A 26,966-nucleotide genomic window follows, 5' to 3' on the forward strand; every position below is an offset into this window, starting at 1 on the left:
AAGGTTGTTCTGTAAGACAACTGAGGTTTAAAGGAAGGCTCAGGGCATATTGTGAGTGATTTGCAATAACAGAAGAATCTATCCTGGAAGTAGACATACCATTTTAATAACTTCCTTGACGTATTACAATAGCAGTAGTTTTAGGGTTCCTTTCAAGGTGTCAGTATTATTTGACTTTAATTTTATTCACAGTACTTTACATCAGAGTGAGTTATATGACATTTATACAAAACTTTCATTTTGTTTCGTACTCAAGCCATGGATATTAATTTTAAAATTACTACTTCATGTTTTATTTGTACAACTATTACATGTTTACTATTTGGTTAGAGATTTAATATGCTAACTAGTTCCCCTAGAAATTATTCTCAAAGCTCATAATAATTTGGTTATAGTCAACAATGTGATTTGAGAGTAGGCTAAGGCACAAAACTGTAGAAGAACATGATTTGAAAATACTAGATGGCTTATTGTCATAAGATTTTACTCTTCATTATAATGTAACTAATATTTATTAAGTACCAGCTATGTGTTACTGTTCTAGGTGCTCATTAACTTCTTTTATTTTTTTTTTCTCTCCCCAGACGAAAGTCAAACCGTATGTTAATGGTGCATCTCCTATGTATGCTAGGGAAGATTTAAAACCATGGGAAAAGTCACCAATACTTAAAATATCTGCTCCACAGCCCATTCCCAATAACAGAATTGATACTACCAACTCTGCCAGTTGGGTTGCTGGTTCCTTCAGGTAGGGTTTTTATTTTATTCTGTAACTATTAGTTTGAGAAATATCATTCATTTTTAATGCAATTTAATTTTTTAATGATGAACATTTAAGAAATATTAATATAAATTTCTAATGTACAGAAAATTGCCTAAATGCCTACGAATAGCTAACCAACTATATAATAGACTTCCCCCCGCCACCAACCCCAGGCAAAATTTAGTTGCCTTTGTATTATCATCAGTGAATAGTAGCAAATACTATGTTTTACATATATAGAGAGAAACTTAATATCAGCAGTTATTTCTTAGATAATATATATATTGGTTAAAAATGCCACACAGGAAGACCGTTTTGTCAATCATAGACTTTATCTCTTAGAGTATGTGAAGGGGTATTTAAAATTTCACAAAATGTGTAACTATTCAGTTAATTTTCAGATGATATTAATTTAACGTTATACTATCCTTTTAACTTGCCTATATTATATATATATTTTTCTTTTATTTAGAAAAATGAAATGAAGGCTGGGCATGGTGGCTCATGCCTGTAATCCTAGCACTTTGGGAAGCCAAGGTGGGCAGATTACCTGAGCTCAGGAGTTTGACACCAGCCTGGGCAACATGGTGAAACCCCATCTCTACTAAAATACAAAAAACTAGCCAGGTGTGGTAATACACACTTGTAATCTGAGGTACTTGGGAGGTTAAGGTGGGAGAATTGTTTGAACCTGGGAGGCGGAGTTTACAGTGAATCCAGATCATGCCACTGCACTCCAACCTGGGCAACAGAGCAGACTCCATCTCAAAAAAAGAAAAAAGAAAAGTCAAATGAAGGTGCAGGTGTAATTAGAATGTAGTATTCTTTCAAAATGTTAATTGAGCTTGTGCTTCATGTTTATATGCCTACAATGATTGATAAAGTCTAAAACTGTTAGTTGACTTATGGATTATCTTATCATCTGGACTATTTAATTCTTTTGAAATAGGCTATATGTTGCAGAGTTGGAACAAAGATTATGATGTTCCATTTTATGTGCTTCATGGTTTAAAGTTTCGTTCAGAAATTAGTTTTTTTTTTTTTTTTTGCTTAAGTACACAAATTGGTACATATTTAATATGTGGGAACATCTGGCAGCATCTTCTGATTGCTAATGTTAGGATATTTTGTTAAACATGTTTTAAAAATAGCTTGGTCCACAAGATAGATTAGGCTGTTTCAGTACTATGCTCATTGACAAAATGCTTAGCAATAGGCAATAAACATTCTCAATATTAACATATACACAAACATTTCTACATTCATTCTGAAGTATTGCCTAGTATAAATAATAAGTAGAATTTGTTTTTGATGAAAGAAAAAAAGTACAGGAAACAGGTTCCCCTTTAATATGAAATAATACGACTTTTTTTTTTGAGGCAGAGTCTTGCTCTGTTGCCCAGGCTAGAGTGCAGTGGCATGATCTCAGCTCACTGCAACCTCCACCTCCTGGGTTCAAATGATTCTCCTACCTCAGCCTCCCGAGTAGCTGGGACTACAGGCGCGTGCCACTGTGCCCGGCCAATTTTTGTATTTTTAGTAGAGATGGGGGTTCACCATGTTGGCCAGACTGGTGTCGAACTCCTGATCTCGTGATCTGCCCACCTCGGCCTCCCAAAGTGCTGGGATTTCAGGCGTGAGCCACTGCGCCTGGCTGACTTATTTTTATCTGTAGTGTAGATTTCATTTAGGTCAAAAATCATCTATTTCTTTTTATTTTCTTTTGAGGCAAAGTTTCGCCCTCATTGCCCAGGCTGTAGTGCAGTGGTATGATCTCAGCTCACTGCAACCTCTGCCTCCCAAGTTTAAGCGATTCCCCTGCCTCAGTCTCCCAAGTAGCTGGGATTACATGCACCTGCCACCACCCCTGACTAATGTTTATATTTTTAGTAGTGATGGGGTTCCACCATGTTGGCCAGGCTGGTCTTGAACTCCTGACCTCAGGTGATCCACCCACCTCGGCCTCCCAAAGTACTGGGATTACAGGCGTGAGCCACCACACCTGGCCAGAAACCATCTATTTATAATGATCGTAGAATTTTTTCCTTATTATGGTATAACTCCCTCTGGTGGGTCTCCAATATTGTTTAGTATCCCCAAGTTTTTCTATTAAATGTTTGTTTTTGTTAATATTAAACAGTAGAATGAGTTTTGTTTGTTAAAAATAGAAAGGAAAGAGTATAATTTTCAAGCTTCATTCAACCTAAAAGTAAGAATTTAATTAGAACTTTGGTGAGGTTTTCTGCCTAATTTAGTAGAGAATCTTTCTATTGCTTGGCTTTTTAAAAAAATGTTTTTTTTTAAATATAGGAATTTCAGTTATATCACAACATTATGACTTTGGATACATATTAGTTGTTATTTGTATATGTGCTGTATCACTTAACATTATGACTTTGGATATATGTTAATATTTATATGTGTATATATAAAAGTAACTTTTACTCAAAATATCCTTTTTGAAGCTGGCTCACAGCTGATAATTCTAAATTATACTCTGACTATTAATCTCACATTTCACTTATGGTTTCAGTGAAGTTGGGGGTTGGGCTTTATAGGTAAATGAATGCCTTGCAAAGTAACCTTTTATGTCTTTTAGTCCAGTCAGCCCTCCTGTTGTGGATCTCAGAACCATCATGGAAATAGAAGAAAGTAGACAAAAATGTGGAGCTACACCAAAGTCACATTTAGGGTTGGTTAAAAAATTATAAAAGATCATTTCATGTTATATTTCTGCCCTAAGAATTGGACAGACTTATTGCATCTTTCCTATTATTTTTCTGCATTTGATGTTATAGTTAATTATACATCCTTTTCTGGTCAATTTAGCCTCCATAATATTATTTCTTAAGTATGTGCTGAAGATAGAGTTGAGCTGATAGTCCAGCTCTTGTAGAATACAGTATTACATCCCAGAAACTTGACTCTAAATTAATAATTGTGGACTATTGGCTACAAAAGCCAAAGAGTTAAGGCTTGTCATGCAAGTTCTTGAAGTTTGTAATATGTTGGAGGGCTCATATGTAGCTATTACTTGATCATTGTTAGTATAAACTGATATTTTCATTGTTGAAACTTGTGAGCATTTTGATCCAATAATGGCAAAATAACATCAAATAAATAGAAAACATTATTATTACCAGTAACCTTTATTAAGCAGAAATTAATGTTAATTGATTTAATTTCTAGCAAAATCATTTCTCATGGAATTAAACTTTGTCAGAAGAAACCACTGAAACTAATTGTTTTAATTTAATTTCTAGCAAAACAGCTTCTCATGGAGTTAAACTTTCTCAGAAGCAACGAAAAATGATTGCATTGACTACCAAGGAAAACAATTCAGGAATGAATAGCATGGAAACAGTTTTATCTACTCCTTCGAAAGCCCCCAAACCAGTGAATGCATGGTATGCTCCTATTTTTATTAAAATTAATATAGATCTGTGCATTTGCTTTTAAGGTAGTACTTGACTTTTGAGTTCCTTCCTACTTCTAGTGTTTCTAAAGTCTTTTCAAATATTTCATCTCCCCTTCTGTTTTCAAGTTAAAAATTGAAACTTGGGAAGCAAACACTTTTTTTGTTGTGTTTATTTTCTTTTAATTTGGGGTGTTTTGGCGTACACATCATGATGACGTACATCATCATACACTTCAAAATGTGGATATATTTTTCATATATAGATATAATTTCTTCTTGATATTCTAATTAGATTTTCTTGCTAAAGTGATTTAAAATTTAATTTTTAAAATTTTTTATAAGAAATTAAATATATCAGACACATATAAAAAGAAAACTTTATTTATACTACACTAATTTTTTTGTCCTTCTGCATGCTACATAAATATCTTTACATGATTATAATCATAGCTTGTTATTTTTCACTTTGTAAAACAGTGCTTCTTACTTAATGTTGTGTTTACATTTTCTCCATTGGAATTTACACATAGTGGCAGCATTGGAATAGTCTCCAAAGAGGTCAGATATAATTTTGAGATGTGTAAAATAGGTTGTACTCCAGCTTCCCTTCCATCCTTCCTTTTCTTTGTAACTTAAAATATCTGGAAACCAGTACTGGAGAAGTACATGGAGAATGTGAAGCCTTATGAAGAAATAAGTAGAACTCTCTTTCTCTCACAAGAATTGGGGAGGATCTTGGCAACTACCCATGGTTTAGGGGAATCCCTTCAATGTTTCTAAGGCCACATTATTCTGTTTGTAAGAAGGAATATTTTTCTCAATTAAAATGTTAATTATTTTGAAGAAAGTAGCAAATAATTTTATTCTAAGTGTTACCAGTGGAACTAAATCAGTGCCTGTTATGGTTACTAGTAGGTCCAAAGCATGGTTACTGAAAAAGTAAAATAAGAGGTAAGAATACCCAAGGAAAAGAGAAAAGAGTGCAAAACTGGAGAGGATGAGCTTAGCAGAATTTTAAAATTTATCAGTATTTTTTAAGCCCCTTCTAAATGTAAGGAACTGTGCTAGTTTCTGTTGATAAGGCAATGAACAAGACAGATTTGACCATTACCCTTGTAGGGTTTATGATTTGACTGCTACAACACTGAGATGTACTTTCTTTGAACAAAAGTATGGAAAATCCAAAAAGGGGGAAAAGTTATTGGAACCACTGTCATGTACTAAATTGCAGTTTGAGAGAATTAACTAAGCTCATGATGAAGCCTTGGACTTGGTAATATAGCTATAACCATGCCATCAATCACTTTCCTTAAGCAAAAAGTGAATGAGTGAAAATTGTTTCACTTATTTTTTTGGAGGCATATTCTTTAGAGTCCTGTGTTCTTCTGAGATCTGAACTGGGTCTTTTCCAGGCTTGCTGAATATCTGTCATCTTGAGATTTTCTTTAACTGTTGTCTTGCAGATCTTCCCTTCTCTCCAGTGTTTGATCCCCAGTTTTCTTGATCTTGTGGCTTTGTATTTCTTGATACACTCCTTGTTTTGATGAATCACAACCCAGTAGGTTTCTGATAAAGAATGGATAGGACATATATTTTTGGAGCTCGCATATTCATGAAAATGTTTTTATTCTAGCCTTCATTCTTCTTGACTGATAGATGGGAACGAGATTCTAAATTGGAAATCATTTGGAGAACTTATTCAATGCCATTTAATTCCTAAATCTTCTTATGTTACCTTTTGTTTTCTTCTCCACTTTTTTTTTTTCTCTGAAAGTTTATAGGGTCTTTTCTTTATCTCTAATGTTCTGATATTTTACAGTAATATAATGTAGGTCTTTTTTGATACATGCTGGATACTTGGGCTTTTTGAATTGGCAACAGCATGTCTTTAAGTTCTAGGGAAATCTTATGTAATGTTATATTACTTTGATACTTTTTCTCCTCACTGTTTTCTCTACAAATCACATTAGTCAGATATTGGTCCTCCTAGGCCTCTCTAAATTTCTTACTTTTTCTTTTTTTTTTTTTTTTTGAGATGGAGTCTCACTCTGTTGTTAGGTTTGAGTGCAGTGGTGGGATCTCAGTTCACTGCAACCTCTGCCTCCCAGGTTCAAGTGATTCTTCTGCCTCAGCCTCCTGAATAGCTGGGATTACAGGTGCCTACCATCATACCCGACTGATTTTTATATTTTCAGTAGAAACATGGTTTCACCATGTTGGCCAGCCTGGTCTCGACCTCAAGTGATCTGCCTGCCTCAGCCTTCCAAAGTGCTGGAATTACAGGTGTGAGCCACCACACTTTTTCTTTTCTATTGTCCACATATATGCCTTCCAATTCTACTTTCTGGAATATTTGCCTGACTTTTTTCAACCATTAAAATCTTTATCAAGAGGTTTTTTTGGTTGGTTTGTTGATGATATCTTTTTCTATAGTATTCTGTTTAATATTCTAATGTTGAAGATCTCTGCACTCTGTAGACATTTTCAGTCTTCAGTATATACCCAACAGAAACATACACACATATGTACCACAAAACATGTATAAGAATGTTCATAATTTATTATTTGTAATAGCCCAAAATGAAAACAACCTAGATGTCTATCAGCAGTCAATGGATAAATTATTTTTATAGTAGAATACTACAGAGTAATGACAAAGAATAAATCATGACTAAATACAACAGTGTGGATGAATCTTACCAATATGATATTGAACAAAAGAAACCACTCAACCGAAAAAAAAAAAAGAAAGCTAAGATTGATTGACACTCTTGTTTTATTCATTCTACCTTATATATATTTTATTTTACTTCATTTTGTCAATTGATTGATTGATTGATTTCTCTTAAGTTCTGATTGGAAGCTCTGTGTGCCTGTGTGCTACAAGTAGACTGATAGATGTGATTATAGGGTAACGTATCAGTTTCCTTAGGGACCCCCGAATCTCCCCATATGTTGATTATCTACATGTCTTTTCTCCTTGGTCTCTTTAGTCTGTCAGTTTTTCTAAAGAGCAGCCTTTTAATTTTTTTTTGCTGGTAAGGTGTACATTTGGTTGCTAGCATTCTGGAAACATATCTCAGTGTAGGGAGGTTAGAGCTGGGACTGAGCTTGTCACCATTTGTAATAGGTTTTCACATTTAGTATATAGACTTTGTACACAACAGTTCACTCCCGCCGTCTTCTATTACTAGTGACTTTGAATCAAATTTTCCTTCTGCCAGAGTAGAGGAGATGTAGTCATGTGACCATACAGCAATAGGGAGTACATCTGGCAATCTGAGCCCCTCCTTAAATAAACTGAAACAATTTTCACACTTTCATCCTCATGTCAACTTCAGGATTCGATACATACTCTGTCTCCAGTATATGCCCCTTTCCAGAGTTCTCAGCTTCCCTCCTTACCATCACCCACCTGATGACTGTTAGTTTTTCTTTTTGTCCACTCAGTGGCATCAGTTTTATCATTCTATCTCTTTTGCTATCCTTCAAAAATGTGTTGCTTTTTAGACTGCCATTGTCCTAATAGTTTATTATTTTTGCCCTTGTGGGTTTATACCTTTCTGATTACTTTGCTGTACACTTTAGGATTTCAGAGGAAGGTATTCAAGTGGTCATTTATCTGAAACTTCTGACTAATTTTCAAACATAGGAAAAATTTTTCCTTGGTAATTATTAGCAACGTGAGCTTAGAGTGCCACATTGAAGGGACTATCTATCCAAATTTTAAAAGGAGTCTATTATGGCATATTAAGGAGAATTCTAGGAAGATGGGAGGAAAGATGCCATAAATTTTGACCCAAAACATAGGGTATTTTTCTTTGAAAAGAATTTGATAATTATCTGGGTGGGCATGATGGCTCACGACTATAATCCGAGCACTTTGGGAGGCCGAGGCAGGCAGATCACCTGAGGTCAGGAGTTTGAGAACAGCCTGGCCAACATGGAAAAACCCCGTTTCTACTAAAAATACAAAAATTAGCTGGGTGTGGTGGTGGGCGCCTGTAATCCCAGCTACTTGGGAGGCTGAGACAGGAGAATCACTTGAACCCAGGAGGTGGAGGTTGCAGTGAGTTGAGATCATGCCACCACACTTCAGCCTGGGCAACAGAGCAAGACTCCTTCTCAAAAAAAAAAACAAAAACAGAATTTGATAATTATCAAATAAAAGTGATATTTGTTATACATTTATTTTATGAAAACGTGATTGGAAAACTTAAGTACAAACATGAGTAATGAGTTTTATGTATCTTAGGACACCAAGAAAATTTAAACTGACCAATTATAGATAATTATAGATGTTATAGGTATTCTGAATTATTATCATCAAGGTGAGAGGTGTCTGAATTGTCTACAATTAGTAGTTTATGCTCTTTTTATGGCTTCTTAAGACTATACAGGCATACTTTGGAGATACTGCAGGTTTGGTTCCAGACTACCTCAATAAAGCAAACATCGCAATAAAGCAAGTCACAAGAAATTTTTGGTTTCCTGGTGCCTATAAAAGTAATGTTTATACTATACTGTAGTTTGCTAAGTGTGCAATAGCGTAATATCTACAAAAAAAACTTTAATGTAAAAATATTTTATTGCTAAAAAATGCTAATGGTCATCTGAACCTTCAGTGAATCATGTTTTTATAGTGGAGGATCTTGCCTTGATGTTGATGACTGCTGAGTGATCAGGGTGGTGCTTTCATCACTAAGCTTAATCGTTTCTAGCTTTTGATTTAAAGTGAGAGACGTGACTTTTTCTTTCTCTTGAACACACAGAGGCCACTGTAGGGTTATTAGTTGGTCTAATGTCAATATTGTTGTTTCTTAGGAAATAGGGAGGCCTAAGGAGGAGAGAGAGAGAGATGGGAGAACTGCCAATTGGTGTAACAGTCAGAAAACAAACATTTATCAATGACGCTTGCCACCTTGTGTGGATGTGGTTCATGGTGCTCCAAAACAATTATAATAGTAACATCAAAGATCACCATAGATACGATAATAATGAAAAAGTTTGAAATACCAGGAGAATTACCAAAATGTGACACAGAGACACAAAGTGAGCATGTATTGTTAGAAAAATGGCAGGATATACTTGTTCCATGCAAGGTAGCCACAAACCTTCAACCTGTTTAGAAACACAGTTAACTATGAAGCACAGCAAAGCACAGCAAAGCAAAACACTTCAGTATAAATTGAAATTATTATTATTAAATTGTTGAATAATTTTCTTTCTTGAATTCTTACGAGACTACAAAGTATTTATTTATTTTTTTATTTTTTATTGCATTTTAAGTTCTAGGGTACATGTGCACAATGTTCAGGTTTGTTACATATGTATACATGTGCCATGTTGGTGTGCTGTACCCATTAACTTGTCATTTACATTAGGTATATCTCCTAATGCTATCCCTTACCCCCGCCCCACAGCAGGCCCCGGTGTGTAATGTTCACCTTCCTGTGTACAAGTGATCTCATTGTTCAGTTTGCACCTATGAGTGAGAACATGTGGTGTTTGGTTTTCTGTTCTTGCAATAGTTTGCTGAGAATGATGGTTTCCAGCCTTATCCATGTCCCTACAAAGGACATTAACTCATCCTTTTTTATGGCTGCATAGTATTCCATGGTGTATATGTGCCACATTTTCTTAATCCAGTCTGTCATTGATGGACATTTGGGTGGGTTCCAAGTCTTTGCTATTGTGAATAGTGCCGCAGTAAACATACGTGTGCATGTGTCTTTATGGCAGCATGATTTATACTCCTTTGGGTATATATCCAGTAATGGGATGGCTGGGTCAAATGGTATTTCTAGTTCTAGATCCTTGAGGAATCGCCAAACTGTCTTGCACAATGGTTGAACTAGTTTACAGTCCCACCAACAGTGTAAAAGTGTTCCTATTTGTCCACATCCTCTCCAGCACCTGTTAGAAAATTTTGGACTTTTTAACGATCACCATTCTAACTGGTGTGAGATGGTATCTCATTGTGGTTTAACTGGTTCAGCATACACAAATCAATAAACATAATCCAGCATATAAACAGAACCAAAGACAAAAACCACATGATTATCTCAATAGATGGAGAAAAGGCCTTTGACAAAATTCAACAGCCCTTCATGCTAAAAACTCTCAATAAATTCGGTATAGATGCAACATATCTCAAAATAATAAGAGCTATTTATGACAAACCCACAGCCAATATCATACTGAATGGGCAAAAACTAGAAGCATTCCCTTTGAAAACTGGCACAAGACAGGGATGCCCTCTCTCACCACTCCTATTCAACATAGTGTTGGAAGTTCTGGCTAGGGCAATCAGGCAGGAGAAAGAAATAAAGGGTATTCAATTAGGAAAAGAAGAAGTCAAATTGTCCCTGTTTGTAGATGACAAGATTGTATATTTAGAAAACCCCATTGTCTCAGTCCAAAGTCTCCTTAAGCTGATAAGCAACTTCAGCAAAGTCTCAGGATACAAAAATCAATGTGCAAAAATCACAAGCGTTCCTATACACCAATAACAGACAAACAGAGAGCCAAATCATGAATGAACTTCCATTCACAATTGCTTCAAAGAGAATAAAATACCTAGGAATCCAACTTACAAGGGATGTGAAGGACCTCTTCAAGGAGAACTACAAACCACTGCTCAGTGAAATAAAAGAGGACACAAACAAATGGAAGAACATTCCATGCTCACGGATAGGAAGAATCAATATTGTGAAAATGGCCATACTGCCCAAGGTAATTTATAGATTCAGTGCCATCCCCATCAAGCTACCAATGACTTTCTCCACAGAATTGGAAAAGACTACAAAGTATTTTAACCTGAACTCTAGATATAACATTAATCATTGAGTGAATATAATGTGATATAATTTTTCATGTCATTTTAAAATTATGAGATAACCATAATTCAGCATATCACTTGATTTTTAATCAGATACACATAGAATGTAAATACTTGTAAATATATGCTTGAAGTAAAAATGGAATAGATTGTTTTCCTGAGGACATATCTCGTATGCATTGGTTTAAAAAAAAAATTGGAACTTTTTTTTGTTTTTGAGACAGGATCTCATTCTGTTGCCCAAGCTGGAGTGCAGTGGTACAATCTTGGCTCACTGCATCCTTGACTTCCTAGGCTGAAGCAATCCTTCCACCTCAGCCTCCTTTGTAGCTGGGATCACAGGTGTGCATCACCATGCTCAGCTAATTTTTTATTTGTTGTAGAGATGGGTCTTCCTGTGTATCCCCGGCTGGTCTTGAACTCCTGGGCTCAGCAGTCCTCTTGTCTCCACCTCCGAAAGTGATGGGAATACAGGCGTGAGCCACTGTTCCTGGCTGAAGTTAACTTTTAATCAGATTTACAGATTGTTATTTACAGAATATATTCATGACTATGGTGATTTATCTTTTTTTTTTTTTTTTTTCCTGAGACGGAGTTTTGCTCTGTCGTCCAGGCTGCAGTGCTGTGGCACAATCTTGGCTCACTGCAGCCTCCGCCTCCTGGGTTCAAGCACTTCTCCTGCCTCAGCCTCCCGAGTAGCTGGGATTACAGGCGCATACCACCATGCCCAGCTAATTTTGTATTTTTGGTAGAGATGGGGTTTCACCATGTTGGACAGGCTAGTCTCAAACTCCTGACCTCGTGATCCATCCACCTGGGCCTCCCAAAGTGCTGAGATTACAGGTGTGAGCCACCGTGCCCAGCCAATTTAACTGTTTTTAAAATCCTTCTTAAAGGTACATCATTACCTGAAGTATCATCTAATGAGATTTTACTTCTTCAAAAGATTTTTAAAAATATGTTTATGTTAATATTAAGGTTAATGTGCAATTCATTAGCAAATCACAAATTAGCACTCTAAATGTACTTGTGGTTGTGGTAGGATTTTCACTAGTTTGTTCACGCATTCATTCACCTAGTCTGTACAAATTTCCAGTGTATATAGTTGTACTCCTGCTGCTGGCAGTTAGGTGTGGCAATGGAAAGTATTAGAGATAACTGGGTTTTTGCATTAGATTGAAGTTCCAACCAGGCAAATTTTAAATTTAATGTGAAAACACTAAGTATGTATGGTGGGATTTGGCTACTTCTCAAAATTAAATGTTTTACTTGGAGAAATAATAGAACATTTCTCATCAGTCATCTTCAGTGGAAGAATACATGGTCTTTGTGGCCTGGCTTGATGTTTGAAAGTAAATTCTTTCAAATTCCATTTAGAGCTAACACATGCAATATAAAACAATTTCAATTATTTAACATTTTAAAGCTAAAAATATTATTTAGAGTAAAATTACAGGACTTCTTTAGCGGAGGAACAAAATTCTGGTTAATTTTTATTTAGGTTCAAATGTCTAAAATGCTTCTCCATAAATTTTCTGTGGCTGTAAAGGTAGAAAATAGCTGGAGCTTGTGAGTTAGGAAGGTAAAATTGTGGGAAATCAGACACTCTTTCAAATTATGGCATAGTCGATGGAAAGAACAATAGAACATATTTGAAGAAATCTGTTTGTCAATCCTTATGCCAGTATCACACGGTCTTAGTTCATTTTGTGCTGCTGTAACAGAGCGGGTAATTTATAATGAACAGATATTTATTGGCTCACAGTTCTAGAGGCTGGGATGTCCAATATAAAGGTGCTGGCATCTGGCGGAAGGCTTGTTGCTACTTCATAGCATAGTGGAAGGCATATGCCAGCAGGGTGAGAGAGCACAAAAAGGGTTGACCACTCTCCGTGATAATGGCATTAGTCGGTTTGTGAGGCACCCTCATAACTTAAACACCTCTTAAAGGTGTCATCTCACAATACAAGCACCATGACATTTACATTTCAACATGAGTTTTTGGAGGAAATACATTCAGGCCTAGCATATACTATCCTGATTACCGTAATTGGTTTTGTCTTCTTCCAACTTTGTATTTTTTTTTAAAGAATGCTTTGGCTAATCTGGGATTTTTTATTCTCATATAAATTTTGGAATCAGTTTGTCAATTTTTGCAGTTAAAAAACCTGGTGAGATTAATTCAATTTTTAAAATAGCTACAGTCTATATAGATTTTCTGTTATTTTCAGTAATTTGGTTTTTTAAAAATGGTATTTGTCTATTCCATGTAAATTGTCAAATTTATTTGTGTTAAGTTGTTTATAACATTTCTATCTTTTTTTTTTCTGTTTTGTTTTTCATTTTTTGAGACAGAGTCTTGCTCTATCACCCAGCCTGGAATGCAGTGGCTCAGTCTCAGTTCACTGCAACCTCTGCCTCCCAGTTCAAACGATTCTCATGCCTCAGCCTCTTGAGTAGCTGGGATTACAGGTGTGCGCCACCATGCCCAGCTAATTTTTGTAGAGACAGAGTTTCACCATTTGGCCAAGCTGGTCTCAAACTCCTGGGCTCGAGCGATCCACCTGCCTTGGCCTCCCAAAGTGTTGGGATTACAGGTGTGAGCCACTGTACCCGGCTCTATAAGATTTCTTTATTACCCTTTTAATTTCTGTAATTATTTATTGCTTCCTAACAGATTATGCTTGAACAACATCTTAAAACAACCAACATTTATTATCATAATTCCTTTGGGTCAGGAATCTCAGCTGAGTGCCTCTGACTCAGGATCTTCCACAGTGCTTCAGTCAAGGTTTGGCCAGGGCTATAGTCATTTCAAGGCATGACTTGAAGAGGACCTACTTTCAAGATTACTCACATAGATATAGAATTCTGGATTGACATTCTTTACCTCTTTCATCATATTAAAGATTCCCTTCCATCGTCTTTTGGGCTTCATTGTTTCAAATAACAAGCTACTCATTTTCATTCTGTGTTGCGTTTCTCTGGCTGCTTTCAAGATTTTCTATTTAGCTTTGGACATTTCAGCTGTTTATTTATTATGTGCCTAAGTATGGTTTTCTTTGTTTTATCTTTTTTTGGGTTTCCCAAAATTCTAGAGTCTTTAAATTTATATCTTCTACCAAATTTGGGGAAATTTTGGCCATTGTTTCTTTTTCTCTGCCATATCTCTCTTCTTTATTTCTGGGACTTCAGTTACACATATGGCAGACCTTTTGATTTTATCTTATAATTCATTATGGGATAATTTTCTTCAACTTCTCTTTTTTGTTTTTGAGATTCAAAAATTTCTTTTGGTTTATCTTCAAGTTTACCAACTCTTCAATCTATACAGTGAATTTTAAAAAATATATTTGGCCGGGCGCGGTGGCTCACGCCTGTAATCCCAGCACTTTGGGAGGCCGAGGCGGGCGGATCACAAGGTCAGGAGATCGAGACCACGGTGAAACCCCGTCTCTACTAAAAATACAAAAAATTAGCCGGGCGCGGTTGTGGGCGCCTGTAGTCCCAGCTACTCGGGAGGCTGAGGCAGGAGAATGGCGTGAACCCGGGAGGCGGAGCTTGCAGTGAGCTGAGATCCGGCCACTGCACTCCAGCCTGGGCGACAGAGCGAGACTCCGTCTCAAAAAAAAAAAAAAATATATATATATATTAAAAATTCTTGAATTTTCGTTTTGTTCTTTTTTTAATAGCTTCTTTTGCTGAGCTTACCTATTTTTAATGAACTTTTGTTGTCATTATCTGATGCATAATTATAATATCTATTTTAATATTATTGCTGATTTTAACATCTAAGTTATCTCTAGACTTGGTCTTCATTGATTGCTTTTTCTTATGGAATAGTTTTGGATATTTCACAATTGGCATCAAGAATCCAACATCACACTGAAAACTGTAATTGTATATTGTAAAATTTTTAGTATACATTCTCTTATTGTTCTCTTATGACTTCCAGCAATGCCCTTTTACAAAATGGATGTTTTAACATGATCTTTGCTTTCTTTTGCAGGGCATCTTCTCTACATTCAGTTTCATCCAAGTCATTCCGGGATTTCTTACTAGAAGAAAAAAAGTCTGTTACTAGCCATAGTTCAGGCGATCATGTCAAAAAAGTTTCTTTTAAAGGAATTGAAAATTCTCAGGCACCAAAAATTGTCAGGTAATAAAACATACTTAAAACTAATACAGTTTCTACCTTAAAATAGTCTGTGGTGGTTTTATGTTCTGAAATAATATTTAAAACTTTATGAGGCAGATTTTTTTGTACACTCTTTTACATTCAGAATTAAAATTAGCATGTGTAAATTCCTTCCCTACTTAAAAAGTAGGTGGGAACTGAACAATGAGATCACTTGGACTCGGGAAGGGGAACATCACACACCGGGGCCTATCATGGGGAGGGGGGAGGGGGGAGGGATTGCATTGGGAGTTATACCTGATGTAAATGACGAGTTGATGGGTGCAGCACACCAACATGGCACAAGTATACATATGTAACAAACCTGCACGTTATGCACATGTACTCTAGAACTTAAAGTATAATAATAATAAATAAATTAAAAAAAAAAATTGAAACAGTTATTGAGATATAATTGACTTAAAATCAATTGCATCTATTTAAAGTACACATTCTGTAGTTTCAGCATATACATACACCTATGACACCACTACAACATTCAAAATAGTGAACATAAGCATCATTTTCAGATGTTTTGTCATGACCCTTTGTAATCCCTTCCTCTCTTCCTTCTGTTTCCCCCTCCCAAGCAGCTACTAATCTGCCAATACAGACTGGCTTGTACATTTTAGAGGTTTATATCAGCAGGGTCGTGCAGTATGTACCCGTAGTAAAAAGTCTTCTTTTACTCAGCATAATTATTTTGAGATTTATTCATGCTGTTATGGGTATCCATTGATTCTGTTTCATCGCTGAATAGTATTTCATTGTAGGGGCATACCACATACAATGTGTTTATCTGTGCATCTGTTGATGAACCTTTGGGTATTTGCAATTTTTTCTCTAACTATTTTTTAATTTTAATTTTCATGAAAGTAGAGATGGGGCTCTCATTATGTTGCCCAGGCTGGTCTCGAACTTCTGGCCTCAAGCAGTTCTCCCACCTCAGCCTTCCAAAGTGCTAGGATTACAGGCATGAGCTGCCACACCTGGCCTAGCTATTTTTAATACTGCTTTAGAAAGTCCAATGTATTTTAAAGAAAAAAGTTTCATATTTTAAATGCCTACATGAAGCATCAAAATCTATAATTTAAAAGCAGTATTTTCAGTGAGCTGTGATTGAACCACTGCACTCCAGCATGGGTGACAGAGTGAGACCTGGTCTCAAACAAACAAAACAAAATAAGTAAGGTATGTTATGTCCAATTCAAGTGCATCAAACAGATAATATAAACTTTTCTGACTGAAGCACGGAATGGAGACTGGGGAGTTATACTAGTTTAATGTCACTTTACCTGCCCTAAGGAACTATCAGAGTCTTCTGACAACAGTGTTTGGAAACTCCTGATTTAGATTAAATGTTTAGGCGTATTTTCACTGTTAGTATTGTGACTGTCTTCTTTTTTACAGATATTTACTTTTAGGAGGAAAGTTCTTGAGCCTTAAAAGATCTGAAGTCATCTCCCTAACTTGTCTAATACTTCTAGCATTAAAATACTATTTTAAAATAAAAATCTTAGGCTGAGTTTGGTGGCTTAATGCCTGTAATCCTAGCACTTTGGGAGGCCGAGGTGGGCAGATCACTTCAGTCCAGGAGTTTGAGACCAGCCTAGCAACATGATGAAACCCTGTCTCTACAAAAAATAGCAAGAAAAATAAATTAGCTCGGCTTGGTGGCATGTGCCCATAGTCCCATCTATTCAGGAGGCTGGGTTGGGAGGATTGCTTGAGCCTGGGAGGTAAAGGCTGCAGTTAGCCTTGATTGTGCCACTGCACTCCAGCCTGAGCAACAGAGGGAGACCCCATCTCAAAAACAAACAAACAAACAAAACAAAACAAAACCTTAAATGGAATACTAACACATGAAGCAGATTAAATCTTTTTGCATATTAATTTATACAATTATAATTATGATAGGCTTATAAATATAAAGCTAGGTACATAGTCTTCAAATTGGCTATCAAACATTTATTGATTATGAACTTTGTATCAGACATTATGCTAAGTACTAGAGTTACAGTGGTGAACAAATTAGCCCCTGCCTATATAGAACTATGCTCCTTTCTTGTTTTGCCATAGAAAAGTTCTCTCTCTTATCTTAGGCCAATACCTGTGCTTTTATCTTAATGCTTCCCACTTCAGAAGCCTGAAAACTATTAATTATCCCTTTCCTTTCTTGTGTAAGATTCAACCTTTTCCTTTTAACTAGATTTTTCCCCTCTGGTTTTGAATGTGCTCAGATCTCTCATGTGGTCTGGGTACACTTTCTTCTATCAGTTGTCCTGTCATTACCAATTCTCCATCTCCTTCACAGCCAGATTTCTCAAAAGAGTTGTCACCTCCCACTCAGTCCGTAATTCATTCTGTCTCCCAGCCCCATTACTAATATCTCTTGCCCGTATGTATCATCTGGGCTTTAGACTTAATTATCTCTTACTGACCCTACCATTCTATCTGCATGTTCAGAAACACCGCAAACTTCATGTCCAAAACGAAACTTAATGTTTTCCTCATACCCCTCTCATAAAACCAAAATCAAACAAAAATATAGAAAAACATAGCATAGCCTATTCTTTCGGAATTTTCTTCCTCAGTAAATAGGAAGAATTTGTGTCTTTGGCACTTCCATTTTCTTCACAAGTATTCAGTCTACTGTTAGAGCATTCCAGTTTTATCTCTTAAATATTTCTCAAATCCATATACTAAATTTTATCTCCAGTGCTATCACCTCTGATTCAGTTTACTGTGATACTTCACCCGGGCCACCAGAGTTGCCCTACTGACTGGTCTTGCCTTTCTTTCCTCCAATATATTAAGCCAGTGTGTTCTTTTTTAAAATTTGGAGTTTACTGCTTTTAAGAAAAAAGCTATAGCATTCTTAATATGGCCTTCAAGGCCTACATAGTCTGGCTCCTGCCTACTGTCTTTAACTTGATTTTGTAACCTGATCTCTGTGTTCTAGTCATCTTGGCCTTCTCTTAGTTCTCAAATGCACTTTCCGTCTTTCTACCTCCTTACCCTTTGACAGACTGACTCTGACTCTTCTTTCAATATCTATTCAGTTATATTCTTTGGAGAAGTCTGACTTACTGGGGCAGTTTACTGTCGTATGTTCTCATGGCACTTTTTTATTGTACGTTTATTAGTGTGATTCTTTAATACTTGTCTACTCTAAGTATTTTCATGTCTGTATGTTTAATTATATGTTCAATGAGAGCAAGGAGGTTTGTCATTGCTCATCATTTTACTACCAGTGTTCAGACTGGCTCCTGGCATGTAGTAGGTGCTCCGTGAGTCTGGTGAATGACTGAATGAGTAAATTAATTAAAATTGTTACCCTGTTTGAAGTAACATTTGTTTCTAATGTAGTGATTTGTATTGCATGTCTTAGATATATCAATTTAAAGGTATGAAAATAAAGATAATTTTTGTATTTTTATATTTTAAATATTAATATTCATTGAAACTTTAAAAAAATGTCTTTAGATATATAACGATTTGTCATGGAACTTAAAATATGGATCTGCGGTTTCATAGTTGATCACTAGAGTGTGCTATAACATCAGGGCTCTTTATAAGTGTGCCCCCTGTTATACTGCTTTGGAAGTTTGACTTAATGGAGTTTATGACAGTATGACATATCCATAGCTTCAGTATTTTTGGTATGGGAGTTAATGTTTTAAATAACTGTGGCTATCACTGATAGTGATTCTGAGAAAGAAAACATATAGCTTTGAGTTTCAGGGTTTTTTTCTATCATAGAAAACATAATAAGTATGCTTTTTTAAAAAGGAAATATAAAACATTACAGACAAACTAAAATATTCATTAATTTGCAAATTATGGGCTACCTGGTACTGGCCTCTGTTGGGTATATATAAAAGTAAAATGCATAGGCGCAGCCTTTCATGTGTCTGAAACCTAGTTGATAAATATTAATGTACATACATGGACGTTAAATGACAGAATAAGAATGAAATTACGATACAAGGTCCAGGCGCTGTAGCTCACGCCTGTAATCTCAGCACTTTGGGAGGCCGAGGCAGGTGGATCACTTGAGGTCGGGAGTTCAAGACCAGCCTGACCAACATGGAGAAACCCCATCTCTACTAAAAATACAAAATTAGCCAGGCCTGGGGTGGCACATGCCTGTAATCCCAGCTACTTGGGAGGCTGAGGCAGGAAAATTGCTCGAACCCAGGAGTCAGAGGCGGAGGTTGCGGTGACCCGAGATTGCGCCATTGCACTCCAGCCTGGGCAACAAGAGCGAAACTCCATCTCAAAATAATAATAATAATAATAATAATAAAAGCCAGGCATAGTGGTGCATGTCTGTAATTCCAGCTACTAGGGAGGCTGAGGCAGGAGAATTGCTTGAACTGGGAGGTGGAAGTTGCAGTGAGCCAGGATCATGCCACCATACTCCAGCCTGAGCAACAGAGTGAGACTCTGTCTCCAAAAATAACAGCAGCAACAACAAAAAAAAAAAAAAAGAAAAAAAAAATTACGATACAATATAGAAGTATTAAAGAGATTACAAAATGATGAAGTACCAAATGAGTGGTTCTGAGAAGGAAAACCGAGCATGGGCTGGTGTCAGAAAGACTTCATTGCAGAAGAGCTTGAGCTGTGTTAGTTCATAAGCACTTTTTATATTCATTTCTAAATATTATTATATTTATAAGCATGTGAATAATATTAGAAAAAAAGAGATCACTTAATTCTTGATCCCTTTCATTGTCATAAGCTTTTGAATACAGGATGGGATTTTTAAAAGAAGAAGTAAGAGAAGATGGGGCAGTATAAACAGGAAATCGTAGGAGTTAAGAAGATAGGAATGCTTATGGTCCTTTGGGGAGTTAGGGTGCCAGGGGTTGGGGACTCATCTCAGGAAATTCCACAAATTATACATTCTTGTTTAAGTTGTAGAAAATTTTGTTTTTTCCAAGATTAGGGCAAGAATGACCATGTTATTTGAGGGTGTTAACATCTAAAAGTGAGCAATTTGTACAATTTTTATTTGTTTATTGTTGCTTAGGTATTCTTTTTCATTTCATGTGCTTTTATTTCCTATTTTTCTTTCACTGAAATGTCCCCTTACGTAATTCTGGAAAGAAAATGTAAGCTGTGTTTCTTTTTTTTTTCTCGAGACGGAGTCTTGCTCTTGTCGCCCAGGCTAGAGTGCAAGGGTGTGATCTCTACTCACTGCAACCTCTGCCTCCAGGTTCAAGTGATTCTCTTGCCTCAGCCACCCCAGTAGCTACAACTACAGGCGCCTGCCACCGCGCCCGGCTGATGTTTGTATTTTTAATAGAGATAGGGTTTCACCATGTTGGTCAGACTAGTCTCGAACTCCTGACCTCAGGTGATCTGCCCACCTCAGCCTCCCAAAGTGATGGGATTACAGGTGTGAGCCACTGCACCCAGCTGAGCTTGTTTCTAATTAGTGAGAAAAACTACTTGTAAGGCAAAAATTATTCTATGATTGTATCAGCTCTAATCTTATATAAAAATCTTTCTAATTAAGCTAGTACATTTTTTTTTAAGGCCAACTGAGCAAAGAATAATTTAGTTCCTTTAAAGTGTAAATGTGACAATATTAATGTTTTTTGGTTTGAACAAAAATCTTTTTTTTTTGAGACGGAGTTTTGTTCTTGTTGCCCAGGCTGGAGTGCAATGGCGTGATCTCGGCTCACCGCAACCTCTGCCTTCTGGGTTCAAGCGATTCTCCTGCCTCCGCTTCCTGAGTAGCTGGGATTACAGGCACGCGCCACCAAGCCCAGCTAATTTTGTATTTTTAGTAGAGATGGAGTTTCTCCATGTTGGTCAGGCTGGTCTCAAACTCCCTACCCCAGGTGATCCTCCTGCCTTGGCCTCCCAAAGTGCTGGGATTACAGGCGTGAGCCACCGCGCCCGGCCTGAACAAAAATCTTTTAAGGAAAATGTCAGTTAACCTTTTTATGTTGCTGTTTATTTTCAGAAGGCTAAATTTTATACAGATTGTCTCTTGAGATACCTACTTTTATGTTGCTAATGTCGAAAACTCAATAATGCTATATTTATTATTTGAAAGTGTAGAATGTTTTTGATATTTGTTTAATCATAGCTCTATTTTATTTGACAAATTTGGTTCATTTTAAGACATTTAAGACACACTACACGTTGTTTGGATAAATTTGTAATTAATGAAATTATCCACTGAAAAATCAGTGGAAAAAGTTATGGAATTGTAGTCTTAGGAAACATATTTGAGATTCAGTATAACATTATACAGCTCTTTCTGAATCTTTCTGTATCTCAGTTTCATCATATGGAAATGAGAGTAGTAATACCATGCAGGTTTACTACAGGGCTTATATCAGTTTGTAATTCAGTAGCTATATCTCTAAGAAAAGTTATCAGTAATTTAAAGCAATAAAGAACCTAAAAACCTCTGCTTTTCATTATTGTATACTAAAAAAATCCTTTGAATTTCTGTTTCAGTCATTAATTTTCTAATTAATTTTTCATAAACAAGTATTTCCAAGTATTCTGCTGGACACTGAGATACAAAGATGAATGAAGCAGTCCTGCTCCTCAAGAGACTAGTCTAGCAATTAAGGTTGACATGTAAACGATAATAACAGTGTGTGATGCTTTATCATAATGATTGAAGTTTTGTAGGAGGAGAGAGAAAATGACATTTGAGCCAACAGTATAACAATGAGAAGACATTTGAAGTGGAATGTATTCCAGAATAAGGGGGATAGTAGAAATAAAGGCGGCTGTGTGATCATGGAAAAGACACTGTACTCTAAATCAAAAAGACCAGATTTTTGTTATCTCTCTGCTACTTATCTAATTTGTGAATCAGACAAATTATTTAATATTCTTTGAGTTTGTTTTTTCATCTCTATAATGGGTTAATATATGCTTTCTTCACAGGGTATTGCAAAGATTAAATGGGATAATACACATGAAGTACTTAGGCTCTTAGTAAATTTGTTTGCCCACACATCAGGGCTTAACATTTTAGCTTTCAGTGCATTTTGTACTCTGGCCCTACTGTTTCTTTTAAACTTTATTTCTCTTTAAGTTTCTTCCTTGCCCTGAATTCAGACATTCTTTGCTTATTGAAGAGAACAGCCTGCCTTTACTTAAAGCACTGAAATCTTTTATAGGTCTATGTATTTGTACAACCAAAATTCTTTTTAATTGTCCCTCTCCTCAGCTTTAATGTCATTTCCTCAGTGAAGCCATCAGTGTATACAATCTTCCATATTTTAGTTTTTCTCCTGTGCATCCATAGTACTGTATACATTGTTTTATCATTGTTTAAGTATATTTTTAAATCTTTCCCATCAGAATTTTTTGAGGGGAGAAGATTGGGTTTTAATCAGCTTGATTTTCAGCACCTACGATAATCCTGACATGCTCAATAAATGTGTGTAAATGAGTCATGAAGTCAATATTTTAGGTCCTGTTAATTTACTCTCTGACTTTGTGTTGTTAAACCTGTCTAGTCCTCAGTTTGCTCATTGCTGAAAGAGAGCATTGGAGTGATCTGGATAATCTCTAGATCTAATTTCTAACTGTAAAATTCCACAATTAGCTCGTCTGCATTATACCTTTTTAAGTTTTTCTCCTTACTGGAATGCTTCTTATTGCTTTCATCATATACCTCTTTTTTATTATCTTCTCAAGTTCATTCTTCTCCATGAGGCCCTCTCAAATGATTAAATATTGTGATTTGTATAGTTCTTATAGCCAGTATAACTCAATTTGTTATACTGTCTTAAATTCTGTTCTATTATTTTATATGTCATTTTGTATGTTGTTTCCTCAACTGGCTTGTGAATTCTTAGAAGGTAAAGATCATATTTTGTATTTCTGTCCTATCTGTAATTCTTTGCTCATAAAGTATATTAGTTCCTCACAAAATTTGGCTGTTAATTATCTGATTTAGAGATTATTGGTTTATCTGGTATATATATAATATTATTAGAAATAGGCTATTTATTACAATATCTTTCTCTATGATATTTTATACAGAAGGTTTTATAAATATATGTAGATTATTTTGTTTACTTATAATTTTAAAGGTAAGCTTGACTGCACTTATTTAATTTGCCTCTGGAGTCGGGAGTTTACAGTTTTTCCTCTGTATATATTAATAAGCAGTTTGACTAATATTACTAGAAGCTTTAATCTTTAATTTTGGCATTTGTTTTGCAGATGCTCTACCCATGGTGCCCCAGGACCAGAAGGCAACCATATTTCAGATTTACCACTTCTAGACAGTCCCAAGTAAGGTTAATTGATAAGTTATGGGCCTCCAAAGCTAAGTTGCTGCTTAGCATTGAAAACATTAAGGCCGAGTGCAGTGGCTCACACCTATAATCCCAGCACTTTAGGAGACTGAGGCGGGTGGATCATCTGAGGTCAGGAGTTCAAGACCAGCCTGGCCAACATGGTGAAACCCTGTCTCTACTGAAAATACAAAACTTAGCTGGGCATGGTGGCGCACGCCTGTGATCCCAGCTACTCATGAGGCTAGGGCAGGAGAATCGCTTGAACCTGGGAGGCAGAGGTTGCAGTGAGCCAAGATCATGCCATTGCACTCCAGCCTGGGTGACACAGTGAGACTCCGTCTCAAAAAAAAAAAAAAAGAGAATAAGAGAATGTTAAGAAATTGGGAATAGTATGGTGTTGAGTAGAATGTATTACTTGAATCCTCTCTGTACTGTAGTTGGAGTTACCTTTCTGTTCAGTTATGTTGTTTCTGCTCCCTCCCCATTTCCTGGTACTTTCCAAAATCTTCTCTCTAACACTGGTCCAAATAAAATGTTAGTTCTCCTGTTTTTCTGTTTCTCACCTCATCATTCTGTAATCTTTGTGAAAGCTTCCAGGTTCGCTCATTGTAGGTCACTGGAAAAAATTGTAGCATTGCTAAAGAGTATTTCAGAGAAAATTTTGCAGGCAAAAATTTAGGAAGATGAGTGAAACTCATTCTGTAATCTGCGAAAGCTTCCAGGTTCACTCATTGTAGATCACTGGAAAAAATTGTAGCATTGCTAAAGAGTATTTCAGAGAAAATTTTGCGTGCAAAAATTTAGGAAGATGAGTGAAACTCATTATTATTATTCTTTCAGTCCCTGGCTATCTTCTTCAGTGACTGCTCCATCCATGGTAGCCCCAGTCACTTTTGCATCTATTGTAGAAGAAGAACTACAACAGGAAGCAGCTCTTATTAGAAGTCGAGAAAAACCCTTGGCTCTGATTCAGGTAAATAACACACTTAGTAGGGTTTAATTGAGAGAACAACTATATTTCCTACTTAGGTTTTAAGAAAATCATGTTTGTTTGCTTTGAAAAGGTGCCTGTATCTATGAAATTAAAATGTAAATGCCAGGTAAAATTGAACTGAGGCATCTAGCAGTGTATGTATTAGTTGTAGATATTCAGGACAATTAATTTATGACTAATAAATTATGATAAAGCTTATATTTTTGCTTTGGTGATACTTTGGATTATTTGTTTTTAAAAATGACCAGTAGAGAATTTGGCAGTATTCTCTAGTGCTACACTTGGCTTCTGTATCAGTAAGAATTCTGAGATTGTAAGCAACAGAAGCCTACTCTGGCTAACTTAAGGAAAACATAATTTATTTGAGGGCTATTAAGATTCCATAGACTTAGCTGAAAGACCAGACAGCCAGGCTTGGAAACAGAAAAGACCCATAGTAGCACTGGAAAGCTCAGAAGCAAGATTTAGACGACTTGTACGATAGCAGAAAGTATCTCACAGAATAAAGCTATTGGAATGAATGAATTTCAGCAATCATTTTCAGTTTCTTTTTCCTTCTGCTCAAGATTCAAATTCAAGAGCCCATGAGTATCTCATGATTCTACCTCAGGCCCCAAGCTTTCTCCTTGCCACAGAGATAGCAGGATACTTGATTTAATTTCACTGTATTGTATCCATGGAAAGTGGTAGTACCTCAAAAGGAAATTGGAAGGCAAATACATCCTGCTTAGTTTATAATTAAAAGAGTAAAAAGTCTTCTTTCCCTTCTTCCTTTCAGATTGAGGAGCATGCCATACAAGATTTATTGGTTTTCTATGAGGCATTTGGCAACCCTGAAGAGTTTGTCATTGTTGAAAGGACACCACAGGGACCACTGGCAGTACCTATGTGGAATAAGCATGGATGCTAGTTCACCGTGGAGTTGAGATGCATTTTTCATAATTATGAGTTTGTTCATATAAAGAAAAGCTCTGGAAAAGAGTCTTAGAGATTTTATAATATCATTCTAAATAGATTAAGAAAGGATATAATTTCTTTACTGCAGTTAAATCATATAATGTTTGTATGATTAAAAATAAATTTCTGAGAATTGTGATTTTAGTAACTTTATATAAAATGTGTGAGACAAAAACTTATTAAGGTTAAGTAGAATTGTTTCTTCTGAATAATCTAACAAAGGAAAATATAAGTGATTGAATCATAAGATATAAGGGGAGTGAAGTATTAAAAATAACTTTTTTGTTTGAGAACTTGAGAATTTAGAAGATTTTGCCAAGTATGTGTTGTTGCTTGACTTTTAAGTATGGCATTGATGAATTTAAAGTAGGAGCATCAGTTATTACTTCTGATTCATTAATGGCCAGAATTTTGTGTTTGGTCTAATAGTTGTGTCAACATTCTTGTTGCTTTTTAAAAATCAGGCTATGCCTGTGGTCCATGTCTATTCAAAGCTTGACCTGCACAAATGCCGTATTTCTGTTTGGACCACATATTCTCCATTTTGCATTAAGCAGTAGAGTACAGTGGAAAGGGAATAAGAATACTGATTATTCTGGAAAAAAAAAAAAAGATTTGGAATCATTGTGGGTTATTTATTTTTAGTGGGATGGAGGATCTTAAAAACACCTAGTTGTGAGAGAATCAATTTCTGAAAGTATTAAAATTTCTGAAAATAAATGCTTAATTACACATACAGGAATTAAACAGTTTGGAAGAGGGTTGGACTGTCATTACCTTTGTAATACTGTATAATCAGAAGTTCTCTGAACCTCAGTTATACATCTAGACATAAAAATTGTTTTCTTTATAGGATGTTGTTTGGTTTGTTTCTGAGTGTTTAAATTTTTGAAAAACAAATGTTAAATTTGTGCTTCAGTACCTAGATAAATTGGAAAGGTTAATGTTCTAGTTTCTGGAAGATAAGTCTGGAAGACACATAAGCAATTCACTGCTATAATTTAGTTGATGTAAAATGGCAGAAACTGACTCAATATTTCAGGTTTAGCTCTACCCAAAAGCAGCAGACATGTAAGCAGATGTGCAATAAAAAATGATCTTGATCCATTTCACTAATGTGTGCTTCACATTTTTTACCATATTGACATTTATTATGGAAAGAGTTAATATTTTTTCTGATGTGCTACACTAATAGCCAGTACATGGTTAAGTTGATGCTGCATTTATTCTAAGACAGATTTAAAAAGGCAGTTTTCTAAATATGATGTTGTGAATTTTTATGTGTGTTTGAGTAAATTGAGAAATGAATTTTATAAATGTTTTATCGTTGTTGCTGTAAAGAAGCCTTTGAAGTAATTGATTTCATTTGAAACTTTGATTCTGCTGTATATATTGACATCTTTAATATTTACAGATGCTATAAAGTGATGATTTTCTTGCTGTCTTCCATGCTGCCTGGGAAGCAGTCTTGGGGGTCTTTGTTGGATGGGGTGTGAAAGAGGGGCATGAACTGAACCGAGTCTGT

The 26,966-nt window shown here is 35.9% G+C and overlaps 1 protein-coding gene across 1 annotated transcript in view; it reads left to right on the forward strand.

Annotated features, from left to right (window-relative positions):
* The window catches only part of IBTK (inhibitor of Bruton tyrosine kinase), a 79,921-nt gene extending 53,368 nt beyond the window's left edge, over positions 1 to 26,553 (forward strand). The window contains exons 23-29 of the mRNA XM_015136835.3: positions 585 to 748; positions 3,363 to 3,455; positions 4,027 to 4,170; positions 15,032 to 15,181; positions 23,414 to 23,485; positions 24,331 to 24,463; positions 25,263 to 26,553. Of these exons, the coding sequence (XP_014992321.2) occupies positions 585 to 748; positions 3,363 to 3,455; positions 4,027 to 4,170; positions 15,032 to 15,181; positions 23,414 to 23,485; positions 24,331 to 24,463; positions 25,263 to 25,394 (888 nt within the window). The 3' untranslated portion in view covers positions 25,395 to 26,553. The remainder of the gene's footprint in view (positions 1 to 584; positions 749 to 3,362; positions 3,456 to 4,026; positions 4,171 to 15,031; positions 15,182 to 23,413; positions 23,486 to 24,330; positions 24,464 to 25,262) is intronic.
* The last annotated feature ends 413 nt before the right edge of the window (positions 26,554 to 26,966 follow it).

This window comes from Macaca mulatta, chromosome 4 (assembly GCF_049350105.2).
Source record: "Macaca mulatta isolate MMU2019108-1 chromosome 4, T2T-MMU8v2.0, whole genome shotgun sequence".
NCBI classification, from domain to species: Eukaryota; Metazoa; Chordata; class Mammalia; order Primates; family Cercopithecidae; genus Macaca; species Macaca mulatta.